The sequence below is a fragment of the Poecilia latipinna genome, unplaced genomic scaffold (genome assembly GCF_001443285.1).
Source record: "Poecilia latipinna isolate Pla-1442-1.1 unplaced genomic scaffold, P_latipinna-1.0 Scaffold37, whole genome shotgun sequence".
NCBI classification, from domain to species: domain Eukaryota; kingdom Metazoa; phylum Chordata; class Actinopteri; order Cyprinodontiformes; family Poeciliidae; genus Poecilia; species Poecilia latipinna.
The window spans coordinates 1,232,861-1,251,777 of NW_015112653.1; the positions used below are offsets into that span (position 1 = coordinate 1,232,861).

At 39.8% G+C, this 18,917-nt stretch overlaps 1 protein-coding gene across 5 annotated transcripts in view; it reads left to right on the plus strand.

Moving 5' to 3' along the window:
• myo3b (myosin IIIB) overlaps positions 1 to 18,917 on the plus strand; it is an 86,065-nt gene that overhangs the window by 35,469 nt on the left and 31,679 nt on the right. For all 5 annotated transcript variants that reach the window (XM_015045264.1, XM_015045273.1, XM_015045300.1 and 2 more), the window contains 9 exons: positions 1,814 to 1,967; positions 2,271 to 2,359; positions 3,696 to 3,825; positions 11,566 to 11,645; positions 12,678 to 12,698; positions 13,860 to 13,937; positions 15,951 to 16,156; positions 18,531 to 18,642; positions 18,746 to 18,908. In XM_015045264.1, coding sequence (XP_014900750.1) covers positions 1,814 to 1,967; positions 2,271 to 2,359; positions 3,696 to 3,825; positions 11,566 to 11,645; positions 12,678 to 12,698; positions 13,860 to 13,937; positions 15,951 to 16,156; positions 18,531 to 18,642; positions 18,746 to 18,908 — 1,033 coding nt within the window. The remainder of the gene's footprint in view (positions 1 to 1,813; positions 1,968 to 2,270; positions 2,360 to 3,695; positions 3,826 to 11,565; positions 11,646 to 12,677; positions 12,699 to 13,859; positions 13,938 to 15,950; positions 16,157 to 18,530; positions 18,643 to 18,745; positions 18,909 to 18,917) is intronic.

Genomic DNA, 18,917 nt, shown 5'->3' on the forward strand with positions numbered 1-18,917 from the left:
TTTTTATTTTATTTAAAAAAAAAAAAATAAAAAACAATTTTTTGAAAAAAAAAAAAAAACCCCCCCCCCCCCCACATAGGCATATTTTGATACAGCCTATGTTTATGAGAAAAACCAACACTAAGCAGTGCTTAATTTTCAAATTAGGCAAATACAACGACCTGAACCTTGACTGTTGTGGTATGTTTCTACCAGCTTTGCACATCAGATGACTACATTTCTTGCACCTTCTTGTCTAAATAAACAAACTTGCTCAAATTGGAAGGTGTGTAACTGTGAGGATCAATTTTAAAATCCTGACACGTGCCTCTCAACCATTATGTATTTTTCAGACCATAAGCCGCTACTTTTTTCCTACGTTTTGAACCATGCGGCTTGTAGCCCCGTGCGACTTTTCTGTGGATTTTTCTTCAACCACCAGGGGGCGCTTTAGCAGGAAGTGAATCATTGGAAGTCAAAATTGGAAATCAAAGAAGAAAGTGATGATTTTCATTTTAGAACAAGCACATGCTAGCACCAGGCATGACGGAGAAATGTTTTCAAAATCATAATCCCCTCATCATGGAAACCACACGAAGAAGTTCATATGATGCAGCTTTTAAGTTGAAGGCTATCGATCTGGCGGTACAGGAGGGAAATACAGCCGCTGCACATACACCCGGCGTGAATGAATCCATGGTTCAGCATTGGAGACGCAGGACTGCGTTCTTAATAAATCCAGCAGGTTTAAATCCTTGTGGAAAACCGAGAGCGGCTTATAGCCCGGTGTGGCTTATATATGTACGTTTCCGATTAATTTTTCATGTTTTGGAGATGCTGTGGTCACTTGTTTAATTTTCTTTTCTCTATAGGCTAGATTAGTGGAATGCATTACTTATTCTGTTGGCAGAATAACTAGTAGTCCACCTGAACTGTGGCTCTCTGCAGCTCCTCCACACCTGCAGTTTGGCCTCTTTGCTGCTTCTCGGATTAATTCTCTCTTTGCTCAGCTTTGTAATTTTAGGTAGACGCCCATATCTTGGTAGGCTTTACAGTTGAGCTGTACTCTTCCTTTAAATGTCTTTACAACTTCATCTCAGGCCCGTCTGCTGTGTTTCTTGGTTTTCATTATGCTGTTATTTCATTTCCATTTCACAATTATGCGCAGCTTTGTGTGTGTCTGCCACATAAAATCCCACAAATTTGCACTGAAGTTTGTGGTTTTGACGTAAGAAAATGTGAAAAAGTGGACAGGCTGTGAATACGTTTACATCAAAAGCTGAATATTCTGCTTTAAATGATGCTGTGATAATTGAAAATTAGGTCTTAAGCTTGTGAAAAAGTTTCTACTGAGTTGTGGGGCTAATGTTCCCAAATAAAGAGGGATCTTTATTTGGTGTGCATGTCTTCGGTGCTGCTGTGCTCAAACTGATTATTCCAAGATGATGACTTAAACATGAGGAGGGTTTAGATCCATTGGTTCTACTTTATTAGTAAAATATATATTTAAAGGAACTTTTTGATCTGACGTTAAATAGATGCCATAATAAGATATCACTGCGGGTTATTTGCACATTGAAATAAATTATGAATAAGTAAGTGGCTCTATTTGTTAGTTTGGAGCGCCTCTGTATTATGCATTCATTCTATTATGCTGTAAACTTCATCACACAGCCAGCTGCAGCTCTTTGGTTTAGTTGATTATGAGCTCTTTTCTGCCCCCTCTCCTCTGCACATACGCACAGCCACAAATCATATTTACCCCAGATTGTCTAATTGGGTCATTTAGAAAAACCATTAACTGGTTTATTCTATATTTTCTGGTCCTAATTAGATGGAATACCAGAGCGAGGGAGTGGATGCCAGCCTGGTGGAGTATGAGGACAACAGGCCCATTCTGGACATGTTCCTGCAGAAGCCGATGGGGCTTTTATCCTTACTGGATGAGGAGAGTCGCTTCCCCCAGGCCACCGATCAGACCCTTGTGGGTAAGACAGTGAATAACCTGTGGCCCCATCCACAGAGGTGCAGCGTTAGTTTTTTCCACACAGGGTCAGGTTGGTTTGGATAGCTTTTAGTTCATTATGAAAGCTTTTTGAGTTTATTTGGCTTATCTTCGTCTGACAATAAAATTTGTTTGATGATCTGAAACACTGAAGTGTGACAACAAAGCAAACAGATGAAACCTGTAGGGATGAAAATACTTTTTCACAGCACTGTAGCTGCAGCTCATTATGCATGTAAAGCCTTTTAACACCCCGTTTTATTCTCTTTTTATGTCTTGCTCACAGATAAATTTGAAGACAATCTGCGTTGCAAATATTTTTGGATTCCTAAATGCATGGACCTTTGCTTCGGAATACAGCATTATGCTGGAAAGGTATCACATGTTTGCTTGCTAGATTTTGGAACATAAATTTAATAATACATACACACACACACACACACACACACACACACACACACACACACACACACACACACACACACAGACTCTCACTTAGTCTCAATCTGCATTTTTTTTACAGCAAAGATTTGAAGTGATGCACTCGGATCATTCTGGGCTCATGAGAATGAGATGAGGTGTTAGTTTGTTTTTAATGTGCAGCACTTTGGCTACCCTAGTGGTTTTTGAAAGATGCTATAGAAGCAAAGTTGACTGATTGATTGCAATCTGAGTTTAAGCAAATTTGTAATTATTGTGTAAACAATCAAACAAAAAAACTCCATAGTGAAATAGGCCTGAGCTTTATACTTGTAGGCTGTAACCAGGCGCTGTCAGCCAGCCTGACGAGAGGTTTTATTGTCTGATTACATCACAGACCTTATATTGGCTTAATAAATGCTTTCTGTGAATGCTTTCATGAACACAGATCTTCATATGTTTAGCTTGGACTAAACCAGCCTCTAGATGGCACAAACACAGATCTCACTTTGATGAGAAATATGGTCTTATTGTTTTTATATCTCGACTGCATCTTCTTGATTGCTTGTTCATACAATACATACTGCTATGAGGCTCAGTAGAGACACCGGCCAAACAACTGACTTAAAAGTGACTCCAACTGCAGTAAAAGTTGACAAGATGCTTTTTTATCTAAAAAAAAAAAAAACCCTTCTTGTAACATCAAAATTACATAAAACACAAAGTTTAAGAATAAATAATATATGTACGATTTTTAACTAGTACCACGTAATATAGCCAATGGTTTCCTGGAATTGTTAGGTTAGCTTCCAGGAACTTATTGGGTTCTTTCCTGAAACTTTCATAGTTATGGACTAAATCACACATCAAGTTCTGAAAAGCACTCGTTAAATTCAGGAAAGTAATCGGCAACGTGTAAGTTCAGGAAAGTACCTGGTCTGTTCTGGGAAAGTTTTGGGAAGTATACCCATTAAGTTCCTTAAAGAGATATTGAAAGCACCCAGTAACTTTCAGGAAAGTAAACCATTAGTTTCAATGAGGTTCAGGCTGTAAAAACTCAATTTTAAACTTAAAATTTTTTATATGGCTGTACCTTTATATGAACATTCCCTAAGTTTTGTTTAAGAAATGTTACATGTTTATGCTATCAAACTATAGTAGTATTTCGTATATATTGGATAACTTCTTGTTGCTTACTTTGACACAGAACAGAGTGCATTGCTTTAAGAAAATTGCTTGGTTCCCTAATATTTAAGGTTTTTGTTTGTATTTCTGGCGTTCTGCTCGACAGGTGATGTACAACGTAAATGGATTTCTGGAAAAGAACCGGGACACTCTTCCTGCAGACATCGTTTTGGTGTTGAGAACATCGGAGAACAAACTCCTTCAGCAGCTGTTTTCCAGCCCTCTGACTAAAACAGGTACGACAAAGGAAAATTATGCCAATTTAGCAAATTTCAGGTGACATTGTTCTCGTCATCACAATAGAAACGGAAACTTTTGAGACAGGCAGTTTGTGTGATGGTGATGCTGTATAAGTGCTGCTTCTATAAACGTTCAGGTAAGTGGGTTTCTTAAAGACGCGGCTTCCAGCCATCCACTGGTCCTCCTCCACTTCAAGCCTCTGCGCGCCGTTCTCGGATAAATCTGCACTCTCCATTATCTCTGGAGAGGCTCAGCTCTCTGCGCGGCGCTCTGTTTTTATTTTCACTAAGCTTTCCCTCTTGGTTTCCCACTGCTGAATGCTATCTGCAAATTGTGGGTGCGGAGGGATATTTTATGATAAGGTTTCTAAATACCCGGGGGATGAGGAAACAGTATTTAGGGAACACAAAAGCAACTCGTCCCACCTCTTTTCTGTTTTTTAAATGAAGGTAGAGTAACGTGCTCGTCATTAGCCGGCGCCGAGGCCTCCTGGTCACTTGACTTAGCTGAAATGCTAATAGATGTCTTAAATGATCAGATCCCCTCTCCTTTATTTCAGCTAAGCCACATTATGTGATCCACATCCTATTTTAGGGTGGGGGGGGGCTGTAAAGGCCTGCTTTCGCTCCCAGCTGCATGAAGAAGGGGCTTCGATTCACAAAAGGCTCCCAAGCTGTGGAAATTTGCGACGTCTGTAAACTTCTATTGCAGCTTGTGCACAAGGGAGCCTTCAGCTACTTCCTCCTGCAGTTAACAGCTTCAGAGAAGTGCACACCATAAAAACAAATGCATTGAACACATCTTTTCAGTAAACAGCAGCACTGAATAGAAGCTGAGATGTGCTGTAATGTTTACTGTAGGAGTCTCTTACATCTAAAAGCTTCTTCTTTATTCTCTTATTGCTCTGTGGTTTTGTCTGCTCTGCCATTCAGAGGAAAGAATCACGTTAATGTGCGGATTTATTGGAGAAATAAATTGTTTATGTGCATTTTCAAACTTGCTAAAAGGCTTAAACAAAGCTCAGTGTGAGCAGTTAGCCTGTTTGTTAAGAGCTGGAGGTCTGGTCGCCCTGCTGCAGTTTTTGAAAGTGCAGATCATCTCTGAAGATAAAAGCTGGTCTGTCTTATCAGTCTGGAAAAGACGGAGTTCTGTTCAAAGTGAGATACAGCACAGCATAAGAAAATTAGAAATCTGTTCTTCAGGGTAGAATTTTTGGAGGGATTTAATTTGCATCTCCCCGCCACGTTATAGATTCACTGTTATCTGTGAAATTACCATTATCTGAGAGGATCTGATGGAAATCAGTTTTTACACCAGGGTGGTTTGAGTCTCTGGGGCTCCTCACAGTATCACCACTAGGGGACACCCTCGTAGACCTTAAGCCTCTCCAACTGAGGTTGAAATATCTGTCCAAGGAAGTCCAAGAACACATATATGTACCAGAAGGACAAATTCGTCCCAGCTCATATTCCCTTACTTTGTATTTTCTCAATCCTAACACATGCATGTTTTTCTCGGTCTCTTTTACATGCCCACTTTGAAAATTTGATAGTCCTGCTGTAATGTTTGTGCTCGGTAAGCAGCAGGGAGGCAGGAAAGCCCCAGAAAGTAAAAATCTCCCAGGCTGTGAGTAGCGAGGCCACTTGAGCCCCCGGAGAAAGCGGGTCCTTGAGGCCTGGACATGTGGTGGTGTTTTGTCAGAGGAAATGGGATGCATTTGCATGGACAAATTCCTGAGAGCCAGGGTCTTTCCCAGACTGAGGGAGAGGGATCAGAGTGTTTGAATTGGCGCAGCTAAGTCAGGCCTACCAGGGCCTGGGCCACCTTCAGTGGTTCTGTGTGTGTGTGTCAGAGAGTGTGTGTGTTGCCTCAGGGCTGCCTGGGCCTGCTGATTGTACACACTGCACCTCAACACTGCCAGTCCTTTGTTCCAGCACAAAAAGTGTTGTGATATAAAGTGTGACTGCATTTATTATTACTACTGATGCGCTCTTTTTGTCCTCGTAAAAGAGGCCTGCGCCTCCCCACAATTTATGAATGGTGAATATTTTGCGGAGTAGTGCAGGTGGAGACTTTACAGAAATTACAGCGCGTTTGTAATCCTAAACAGCAGTATCCCCTGTGTTTACTTCAGATAATGTAGGAGTTGGTGCAGTTCAGTACAACATTTTTCTCTGTTTCCGTTGTAAAAGTGGCCCATACAGCTGACCTGTAATACACACTTCCTGAACATCCTACAGTGGTAGGTTCATAGGATAATGGTATAGTTAGGGTGATGCACCGCATCAACCAACACAGTCCATTAACTGGGGGACAGAAAAATGTCACAAAAATGCAACAAACAGGAGACATACTAGTAGTGCACCGCGTTTGTTTTCACACTACTATGACGCCCAGTTAGGCGTTTGGGTTTAACCTCGTTGGAAACACTTCCTGAAAACTGCAGATGATGAAATAACGAACCTAATAGCTAGCTTAGTGTGCGTACGGCATTGTTGCTTGTGATTTTGAAAAGTGACACTCAGCAAATAAACAAAGCAAAACAGAAGGTTATCTGTGAAGCAAAGTCATGTACATAGGTGACTGTAAATGACTGCGACACCAGTTTGGAACAACTACTGTAAGCGATTAGCACCGCTAGCACAGTTAGCATACCTAAATGTAACAGCAGTGTCTGGTTATTTTTTATATTCCTACTTTATGTTAGGAATTTCCAACATTTTTAAATCCAGTATATTGTCCAGCAGGTAGTTTTTGAAATCCCAGAAGGATAAAATTTGAGTAACTTCTTGCTAGTTATCTACTTAGCCTTGCTGTTATTCTCAAAGTGTTATCAGTGTTACAAACCAATGTAACTTTTACTGCTCGGTTATATGTTTTGTATTTTTCCTATCTCAACACTATAACATTTAAAGAGAAGACAGAGTTGGCCAACAGACTGTTTACTGACAGAGGACTTGTTTAAATAATCTGGAAAATCTAAATATGTCTGACATGTGAAGCATCTGTTTGAACGGTTTAGCATTTTACAGCCCAATAACTGATTAGATGTGTCCTGCCTCTGAAATTAACTTGTTTGAGCTCCTCCAATGTTATTTGTTGCCTTTCTGAGTCATAATTTAGGAAACCTTCCTGTGTGTGATTAAATTCCTTAAACTGAGGTGAAATTTACATGCATAGTCAGATTTAACTTCTCCCTTCGCCTGTCAAGTACAGAAATTTGCATCTGAGAGATGCAGTGTGTCTTACATCCAGGCTCCACCTTCAGAAAAATCTTTGGAGGCTCCATCTGAGAGAGTGTGTGTGTGTGTGTGTTTATGTATTTTTGCCAGCATTTACAAAAATCTACTTACGTCTTAAACTCAGACAACCACAACTTTTAAGTGTACTTTTTAATGATGGAAATTTAGCAGAAATGTAAGTTTCATGTGATTTAGCTTATGGTTTAGATTTCAATACTTAACTAAATAAGTTTTACTGAGCTTTCCAATGTTTTTTTTAACATTGGGATTCAAAGAAATGTTGCTTTTAAGACGTGACACTTGATAATCACATAATAATTTTAATTTCTTGGATAATTTCTCACACTTGGATGCTTTTTCTTAACAACAATGTTCTCTAACTTTTCAAGGTTTAAAGTTTAAGGCTCACATCTGTGTCAAACATTTAAACTTAGGTTTTTTTTTTTTTTACATCTTCCTGTCAGGCCACAGCTCTTCCATCCTCTGTGTGCCTTCATGTAAAAGGAGATCGTCCTGACAGGCTTCTCCCGGCTCCATATGTGACACGTTTGGCTCTTTGTTCTCTCCCCAGCAGAGGCCTATTTTCATCCCAACAGACAGATCTTCCTCCAGACCTCTACCAAGAAAGACACTCACTGAGTAATAGTTTTATTATTCCTCTTTCCAAATAGTGGTATTTGGAAAATGTTTTGAGTCAGCAGCGGGATTTACCGCGAAACTCTGCACATCAGTAGCAAGCAGCCTACTCTCTGAAGTCACGTGGCGCAACATGCTTTGATAAACGCAACACTGTGTTGTGTCACTAAAAGCCAATTACACCATGCTTTTTCATGATTGATCTGCTTTGACAGTACTGGATGGCATTTAAATCGGCAGCCCCCCCCGAAGCCATCCCCAGGCATGAACGGTGGCGGTTACGGAGGGGTGGGAAGGGTTATGGGTCTTTTAATCTAATTTGCTTGGTTGCTGAGTTGAGTTTTGAGATCATCTGTTTTGAAAACGAGAGCGGGAAAAGCGCTGGAGATATCCGGCAAGCCTCTGCTCACTCAGCTCGGGGTAAGGCTGCTCGCTCTTACAACTTTGATTGTCCCCCCGTGTCGACAGCTCGATCCACAGCTTCAGAAGTACAAGGCGCTCACTGACACTCATAAAAGCGTGTAGGGAGGTGTCATATTGAACGCAGGATTGCTTTTTTAATCCCAGGCACATTGACTATTCTTGTCAATAGAGCCCCAATACAACTGCCAGCTTGAGCTTTTTTTTTTCTCCTGCAGGATTCTTGCTGGGCTTAATTTTCAAAGTGAACGCACAGATGCCAGGGAAGGGTTTTCTTTTTTCTCTCTCTCTGCCCCCTCCCCACACGCCCCTCTGCCACTCTCTTCATTTGTCCTGGAAGTCAGCGCCAAGAGCAACATGCGTGAAGCCGAAACGAACAGCAGGGATGCTTGTCCACCTGTTTCTCACCACTAAGTGACTCGATGGAGAGTATTCCCCTCACCTGCTCTCCTTTTTTAATTTTTAATCCCTCATATCAAAACTTCTTTTCGCTTTCATTTATTTTCATCATTTGAGAGAACGGATAAAAGTGAGAACCGTCTCTGGCAGAAACTTAAAAACACATGAAACTGATTTTTTTTTTCTTTTCTTTTTTCTCAATGTCAAAGAACAAATCTTCCCCTTTCTTGTCCGTCTCTCTGTTTGAATAATTATGATCCACATCATTAGACAAGTTCCCTCACTGTATCTAAATGAGAGCGTCTCCTTTCAGGGCTGGACATCACAGGTGTTCCCGTGGTTTCATGTCTCGAGAGACGTAAATCTTTGAGGATACTGACTATTAACCCATGCTCTAATCATGTAGTCTGAAGTGGGGAAGCGGAGGGAGTACAAAATCCTCCAGAAGAATGAATTAATGCGACCCGCCGAGGAATAAGTGAAGAAAGCGGCGAGTGTCCGTTTGCGAGGCTTAGGTACAACTGTCACAGTTTCCCTCTTCGCGGCGCAGCCCCCTTCATCTCCTCTTGATGGTGTCATGGAAGTGAGAGGCGTGAAAGCGCAGTGACACTCCACGAGCCCGTTCCACTCGCAGCCGCTAATTCATCATGACAAATGTGCTCAGATGATCTGGCCCAGCAGCACTAATGGGGAGAGGAGAGAGCGCACTTCATTTGCACAAGACCCACTCCAATTAATCCATCCAGCTTTACTCTGGGCTAATTGGAGCGGGGCCCTCCCTGCCTGTGTGTTGGTAATGTACCCGACACAGTTTTAACAGCCCCTGTTCCTAAAGATCATACTTTTTTTCTTCTTTTTTTTCTTCTTGGGGGCGGAGGGTGATTGTGCCGAAGGGCCGCTTGAGTTTGTAGAAACCTGATGTCCTAAAAGACAAGGCCCTCTCACAAACATTTGTTCATAATGAGCAACGAGCAGCTCGAATGTCCATCCCGTCACATATTTTTAGGCTCTATTTATAATCCTGTAGTTACTTTTAAGAACAAATATCCTACAAATTTAAAATGGCATATAAAACATGTCGGAGTCTTTGCCAAATGCAGGAAAAAAAAAAACACTAATAGGAAAATAAATGTGCAGAAAAATACATAGAAATCATCCAACGACTGTCAGAAGCTAAAAGCAGCATCACTACCGGCTTAAAAGGCTCTTTTGAAGTGTTCTCTCATCATGTTTTGGGTTGTTTTGACTACAGCAGTGTATGCACTACTATTTCTGTGTGTATTTTTATCCCGCGAGGCACTACGCTGCTTTGGCTCACTGAGGAACCTTTCCTGCCAATAGGGCGTCCTTTATCTAAAGTTAGAAAAGGTACGGCTGTTAATTAATCCATCAGAAATTGATTTTAATCTCTCGCAGCATTTGAAACTTCTAATACTCATCTGATCGGCCTCTTAGGAAAGCCAGCTGCTGATCCGGTCTTTAGTTGTTCTTTTTTCTCTGCCTGGCTGTCAGACGACGTCCTCGGCGCTTGACGTGAGACTTCATATTGGAGGAGCCGGCTGCATATTTAGCATTTTAAAAAGTTGGTCTGCGTGTGGTAGAAAATCTAGAACAATTGTTGGCCTGTCAGTTCGGCTTTATCTTAGAAAACTTACAAAGGTTTACCTCCTTGCCATACACGGCTGCCTGGGTAATGCTGCCTCCTGTGTCTGCAGACATATTTTTCTAAAGGTGTGTGTGGCACATCTGTGCAGCTATTGTTTATTCATGGAGTAAACCCTTTGAAATGTGTTAAGATACTTCCCACTCATTATAAAAATCCTGCCACCCATGGATTAGGACTTTGATGTCACCAATCCTGCTTCAAAGGCTTCTTTCACTGCTATTAATCACAGTTTAGCCTCTGAAGATATAGCCAGAGAAAACATTTGGACATCTTGTGCAGAAACTTTGAAATGTTCAGACTGTCTTGCATATGCTATGCTCATATCCTTTCTACTGTGTGCGTGTGTGTGTGTGTAGGGATGTTTGACTGCTGTGCATGCAGCTGCACTCCTGAGTCCATGGGATTCACAGAGATTTAGGCTCCTTCTGAACAGTCTTTTATGAGCCGGCTGCTGTATGAACACAAACACTGTAGTGTAGTTTCCACAGTTTGATGTTTTCAGTATTTCTCAATAAGCATTTCCATCATCCTAAGACTATCTGGGCTGTTCAAACTTTAACCTGTTTTTCATAACCATAATGATGTGGCATCTTTTTTTCCTTTCTGCATTTTGGGGATTTGACTTGTTGTTGGATCTTATTTGTGACTCTTGTCTAAAGCGCTTTAATGAATAAACTGCCCAATATGGAGACCATTTATATCCAGTGATCAAGTCTAGACTGACAGTTACGACACTTACTGAAAAACTCATGAATGTTCTGGTTTTCTTTAACTCATCTGATCACTTTTGGGGACATCAGCTTCACATGGTCATCACATATAGTTTGATTTTCACATGGGCATCATATGCAATTTGTGGGTTTCACATCAGCTTCACATGTTTGTTTTTCACATGGATATATTTTGCTTAAAAAAGTTTCACATGGGCATCAAAAGTAATTTATGGTTTGCATCGGTTTCACGTGTGTGGTTCACATGAATATCACATGTTGTTTCAGAATTTCACATGGATATCAAATTTTGTTTAAAAACGTTTTGCATGTGCATTAAATGTAATTTATGAGATGCATCAGCTTTACATGGCTGTCACACGTTTATGTTTTTGTCATGGGCATCATATGTAAATTGTGTGTTTCACATGGTCATCACATGTTTATGGGTTTTGCATCAGCTTCACATGGCATCATCTGTTTGTTTTTCACATGTGCATCACGTTTAAAAGTTTTATATGGGCATTGCGTTTTTTTGTTGTTTTTTTTTTTAAACACATAACGAGCTTGTGAAAGCCATACCCTATTTTAATGTGAAGCACTTTGTGGTTTTTATCTGTTAATAAAAGTGACTTGCTATTGTAATGATTTTATTTTCAACAGGAAATCTGGCGACGTCCAGGGCTCGGGTCACCGCTGCCTCCAGATCTCTCCCCCCTCAGCTCACCTCGGGACGCAGCAAGGTGCGATTCCACTGGCGTGAATCAACACATGATGCTTTTTATTTGTTGCTCACAGGCATCGCTCCATAAGAATCACAGTAAAAGGCTGCGCCGCGAAGCATAGCCATGTTAATTGACTACCCTGTTGGCTGTCTCGCTTGCGGAGAGGCAGCATCGCCATCTGTTACTTGGTTTCTGCAGCTTGAAAGTCATATATTAGATTTACAGACTTTTCTTGTTAACAGACAGTGAGGTGTTTGGCAAATTGGGGAAATGCATTAACCATCTTCGATAGATTGTTGTATCAGTTCACATTCAAATATTTTGTTTCTTTTACTTGCTAATAAATTATGCTTTAATAAGGTTTTTGTAACCGTCAGTTGCCAAAATTGTTCCTTTAAAGCAGCAGAGTGTACGTTTTCCCCACATAGCGTTCACTTTATAGTGTTATTTCTCTCTTTTTGTTTTTATATAACATAATTTAGACAACTGATGCTATGTTAGCATCTTATTTCTTATGGAATTTTAATTGAATTTTTTAAAAATTATTTTTTACATATAAATACTCAACTTATCACCATCCCAGGTGCGAAAAGGTATATTTTATTACAGTAGCAATACTTAATCTTTCACTTCAAATCTATGAAGTTTCACCAAGGGAAAGCAGACACAAACATGTTTTTTTAATCATGTCTTTTTTGTGACAGTCCTGGGTTCTGTCTTATGACCATCTTTTTTTTTTTACATACATTAGTTTCCAAACAGCTCAAATTTATTCTCATCTGACCAAATGACCTGGCTCCAAACAATTGCGCGCCTGCAGTTTTTTCAAATCTAAACAAATACATATTTGTTGTGGAGGCAGACTTACGAAAACCAGGTGCGACACGTTCCTAGCAAGAAAATATTGTGACAGCTTCCCTGCCTACATTTAGAGACATGAAGTCACCTGATGGTTAGAGTGAAACCCTCCTTCATGTTGAGTGTCTTTACTTTCTATTTCTCTTTTCCCTCTATTTCTATGTGATTTGCCAACATGTGTTGCACTGCAAGTCTCCAAAATACCTAATGAAGGTAAGACTTTAGTTGCAACAGTAAAACCTTCTAAACCTACAACACATACTTCCCCAAAACTGCAGAGCAGATCCAAATTGCGAGCAGTTTATGGACAAACATATTTCTGCAAAATCAACTGAACGTTCCTGTCAACTTTGAATTGTGTGAAGCTTCGCTTTTCAAACTTCAATCACAGGCTGGCAGAGAAAAATGTAAATCATCTCTTTTGAACTATTTTCCCCGCACAGCCACAATTCTGTGTTATCAATGTAAACAAATACTCTGTGATGTCTCTCTTAGATTATTAAAAAAAAATATAGCCCTCTTAAAATTAGACACAAACACACCACGTTTTAGGAAAAATAACCGTGGAAAATCATCTCCTCTTTGATGAGCTTCCACCAACTTCCACCTACTCACTTATTCTTGAAGGGGAAAAAAGACTTCCTAATAAGAGCTCAGTGGGAGTGATGCAATATGCATGCTGCCTTGTTCTCAATGGGAGCTGGAGAAAAGTTGACAGAAATGGACACTTGTAAAGAAAAAAGTTGCCAGATTAAAGTGATGGGCTGCTTGTTAGAATAGTGGAAATGGGTCCCAGATAATCATTTGCTCCTCTGAAAGCAGATCATACTCGAGTACAAAGTGTGCGAAGATCTCATTCTGTTCCTGCACACGGGGAGCATACCTTCCTTCCTTTGAGCAAGAATAAAAGAAAGTTTTCAGATATGCACGTTGCTACATTGGCTTGCCATAAAATATCTATTGCATCATTAATTTTGATGAAGCTATGAAATGCAAGGGCTGTTGGAAAGCTTAAACTGTGTCCTCGTTAATCCGTCGTCATTTGGATGACTGTCTGCTTGGTGATGGCAACTCTTATTACCCGGAATGCTCTGCAATTTTCCCATGCCCCTCAGCAGTGCCGAATTATTCTCTAGATTGTTAGCTTTAAGTGTTTATCAGCTTTTTGTTGCATCGACGACGACGACATGGTTAGTGCAGCTGTGTATTCCCAAGTTGCCTGTTCGGTGAAAGGAAAGCCGCTACAATAATGTCACTTTTACCTCTGCCGAGGACGACCAGGCTGCAAACAAACAGCATTACATTCGGATCTCCTGTGTTGAGCTGGACCTGCTTTGTCAAAGCAGGGTTTTAACAGTGAATGTCTGTGTTCAGGTGGACACTATGGAGATGATGCGTCACCCAGAAGAAACCACCAACATGAGGAGGCAGACTGTGGCATCTTACTTTCGTGTAGGTGTTCTCAAAAAAATGTACACATATTTATTTACGTACAATAAATTAACTTCTTTAAACATGTACATTTTTAAATGTGTCTTTTGTTTTTAAGATTCTAGAGGGTATCTAATAATCTTGGGGGGGAAAAAAAAAAAAATCCATGCCGCAATCTGTCTTATTGTACTTCATGCACAATTGATGAACTTCGACAGTATCAATAGCAGCCAATAGCAAGATCAAAGAAAGACTAGAGACAGTTTGAAAGAATCTATAACCCTCTCTGGCACTCAGGCAATTCAGATAAAATGAATCAAACTTATAATCATAGATGATAAATTAGCATCGTCTGTGAGTCTACATCAAAAATGTATTTTATAAAATTAACATTATGTTGTACAACTCAGGACCGGGATAAGTTCTAGTTTGAGAGCAGAAGTTTAAAGACATGAAGCCGTTCCAGCTTCTTATAGTATCATGACAAATGAAGGTCTTTATTTCTGCCTCTCCTCCTAACGCCCGGCTCAAACGTAGATGCTCATTCAAATCAGTAAAATCATATTTGACAGCAACTGTGTAGTAAACATTTGAACTGGCCAGGTGTGCATGCCTAATGAAATCTGAACCCTCTTCAAACCGTTAGCAAACAAGACGTCTCATATTTGTGACGCGTTTGTCCTTCGTAGTGGGAATTATCACATTCCCTTGAACACTAAATGTCAACTTGAAAAGTTTAGGTTCTCAAAGCATCACTGAGTTTAGCACATAATGGTTGTTGCTATAAAGTTTATACCGGTAATCATTAATGAGTACCTATAACCACTAATGCAGATTAATGGTTTAAACAATAAACCATTAATTTACACTCATTAATTTGCAGGCAGTTAAACCAGTTGGACACATCTGGAAACACAGTTTCTGTTTTTTGTTTGTTTGTTTGTTTTTGGACATTTTCCTCTCGTGTTTCAACACACAAAATTGAGAAAAATACATGACAACAGTGTGTATTGGTAATAGTAGTTAGGAAGTCCAACTGGCTTTTCAACCTGCAACTTAGAAGTTTTGGTTCGATGTCAGAGTTCTGACATTGAACCAAATCAAAAGCATTACTGAAACAGACTATACTCCCCTTTAGGAGTAGTAAACATTAACCTGGTAGTGAATGATCAAGTGATTTGAAGTGTAGGCATATCATGTGTGCCTCCTTCTCATACCACTTTTCTGTGGTGATTAAATATTAGCAGTTTTAAATAAGCAATATATAACTTTGTTATGGATTTTATACTTTAGCATATATGTTATATAAAGCTAAACCAAGATGCTACACATTTTTGGGACTTGTTAAAAAATTCTGTGGCATAAAAGGGTCAAGTTAGAGACTCCACATCCACCGTAGATAATTCCATATCGTATGGATTTAATGCAAATGTATGCTCTGTAATGTTTGTTAATTAATCTCATACTACACTGTGCAGACACTCTGTCTACGCTGATGAAGATTCAATCATCTCGACTTGTAGAATTCTGAAAGTAGCTTCATGTAAAAGGAGTTAGTAATTAATTTAACTTTAAGATGCACAAAACAAAGCATTTCAGGTATATTCTATTTAAATTTCTTTTAAAAAGTGTACAAATTGACACTCCATGTGCAAATTGACTGACTTTAAATGTGACTTTAAATATCACATTTAAAGCAAACATTCAATCTTTAATTTGTGTTTTTAGCAACGAAATAAATAGATCCTAGAAGTTCTAAACTTTTATACGGTCTGCATTCTTACTCCAAGTTTTTTGTAATATTGCGAAGACCAGCATTACAGTATATGAAAAATATATATAATGCAAAGAAATATGTCAGATAATAAAAAGTATGTTTGTCCATTCTCTGAGAATTTAGAAAAGGTTAATAATTCAGGTACTGTACAGCTTCATATCAGGCTATGTGGAAAAACTTATACCTTTTTTTTTTTTGTAAATAAAATTTGTTTTTACAGTACTCATGATCTCCTCCTCCCACTGTTTTCTCCACAGTACTCCCTGATGGACTTGCTCTCCAAGATGGTGATGGGTCAGCCGCACTTTGTGCGCTGCATCAAACCCAACGATGACAGGCAGGCGCTGCGCTTTTGCAAGGAGAGAGTGATGGTGCAACTGCGCTACACTGGGATCCTGGAGACGGTCAACATCCGCCGACAAGGCTTCTCCCACCGCATCCAGTTCGAGGAGTTTGTCAACAGGTTGTAGCGGTGGTGATGAGATGGGGTTGCGTTTCCACTCTGCGTCGCTGTTCTGCACCCTCCAGAGGGGACGCAGAGCTAGTTAGCGCCGCTCTGTATCACACAAAAACACGAGTTCTTTAATTAGATGGAAGTCCAAGTTGAGCCGAGCAAGAGGCTGAGTAATTGGCAGTCATTAGTGATGGAGCGGCACCTAATCTTTGGACTACTTTAACTGGGTGGATACTGTAGTCTGGGAAAATATGAAAAAATTCAAACAGGGTGGAACTGTAATTATAAGGGGAGATGCATTTTAATGGGTTTTCTTTTACTCTTCATAACGAGAGTTTGTTCTTGCACCAAATGACCTGGAAACACTCGAACCTAGCCTCCCCGTCCCACTGGTATTATATCAGAACACAATTAAAACAAGCTTCATCATTAGGGGAACTTTATGTAAGGGTGCCTTTTTTTTCCCCTAGAAATGTGGAACATGATCTTATAACTCCCACTTACTTACACAATGCTTTCAACATGGCTTGAACTTGAACATCCTGAGTCATTTCAAGAAAAATAAAAAACATATTTAGACGAGTCTGAGAGAAAACTCCTCATGTTTGATCAATGTTGCTTTGAAAAATTCATCCACTTCTAATGTGGAGGCTTTAAAATGATCTGAAATTTAATTAACTTGGGCTTTCGGCCAGTAGGAGAAAACTCTGAGATGACGGGTTAGTCTCACTGCTGAAAGGAAGCTTTAAAGTATTTGCTTAATTTTGGTGAGCTGAAACTTTGAGCGAGCTTGTGATGCTTCCTTGCATGTCCTACTTTTGCTCCTCGTTTCAGAGTGATTACTGGAGGATCATGCATGACTTGACATGAAAACAGTTTTTTTTTTTTTTTGTTGTTGTTGTCTTTTTCACGTGTGATTCTGCTGGAGAGAGTGTGCCGCCTCGGTTTTAACCTCGGCTTCTGAGTCGGCATCATCCCACCTGAGCCCGGCCGGGGTTGTGCAGACGGACCCGAATGGCTAAACTGCACCCCTAGTAAAAAACTGATTTAAATTTGCGCTCCCATATCAAAGGTTCGTCTGATGTTGCAGCGCTTTGTATTTACCATCAAAGAAATAACAGGTATCAACAGGAATTAGTATGAAAGGCTTTAGACCAGGCAGGGAGGGGAGTTCAAAGAACTTTTTTCTTCTTGTTGTTCTTCTGTTTTTGACCAACTCCGTGGTGCTGGAGATGAACCAGGGGCTCTGGAGCCTTGATGTCCCTGTTCAAACACTCACAAGCACCCTGTTCTGTGCTGCTATTCTTTAAACTACAACAAGAGAACCCGAACTCAGACAATGTGAGCAATAAGCAGCAGCGGGATGGATGCACGGTGATGGGTCTCAGATGGTTGCATTTTCAACAATCTTGCAACAATATGCCTCTTTTTTGTCTGAACAGCTGATTTTCCAACTAATCACAGTTTTAAAGGCAAAGATGTAGCGCACGTGGCTGACAAAATTAAAAGTGCTGTGGTTTCCAATTAAATAAAAGAGGACGTCAGGAACAACTTTTCCTCTTTCCACACTTTTTTAGATAATTTTGTTATTTTTGTTGTTGTTTTGCTTTCATAAACAGCTTTCAAATGTTTTTATAGTTCCTTTTTTTATCATTAACATGTACTAATACACAGATTTCTCTGTACTTTTTGGCATCCCAGTGAAAAATATGCGAAAATCTTTAGAATCAATTAACTTTTAATACATTAGATTACCATCACAGAGAAAAATTTTAATGTTAAAGAAATCATATGTTGTCTAAAATGTTACACTGGAAAAAAAAAAATTACTTGTTTTTACAACCCCTACAAATTCCTATGAAACAAATTATTTGTTTTTTTAAATCGATCAGCGTATTAAGGAACATTTAATTGGTAGTCTTTGATTTCCTGCTTCCTTGCAGGTAAATATGATGTGACATGAGGCAAAAGATTACAAGACACTCTTCAAAATTGGAAGGACAATAAAACATGTCTTTGCAGTTAAGCGGATGTGTGCAGACCTTTGTAAATAAGGATGTGACTATAGGAAAATATCTGCTTGTCTGAATTTGTCTATATCTACAACTGAAGCATTAATTGAAAAAGTTTTAAACCCCTGGAACAATCTGCATGCAGACCAAAGTTGTAGCCCCCGTCAAGATGAACAGGAAGGAAAGGGAGGTAAAAATAACTTCCAAAGCTCATTGTTAGAGAACTGCAGGAAATATTTATTCAAAGCTTTTTAGGAAAATCTTTATTTTGTGATTAAAAAAAAAAATCTTGTTTTGGGATTTTCAGGTCATTTGCAGAAGTCAAAGGTTTCAGCTTTTGTAATTTTATCTTGTTTGTGTTTGTCTCACAGATATTACTACCTTGCATTTCGCGCCCACCAGATGCCCGAAACAAACCGAGAAAACGCAGTCGCTATACTGGAACGGGCCAAACTGCAAGGCACGGTGTTAGGGAAGACAAAGGTAGCATGATTTCGTTCTTTTAAAGTTTGGGTTTGCTTGTGTTTTATTATAAAAGCCAAACTTAAAAAGAAAGAGAGCATAGGTGAACTGAATGTCCTTTCAGGTGTTTCTGAAGTACTACCATGTGGAGCAGCTGAACCTGCTGCTGCGGGAGGTGATAGCCCGGGTGGTGGTGATGCAAGCTTACGCTAAAGGCTGGCTGGGAGCCCGCCGATACCGGAAAGTAAAGGAGCAAAGAAGCCGCGGCGCCGTCATCATCCAGTCAGGTGGAGTTC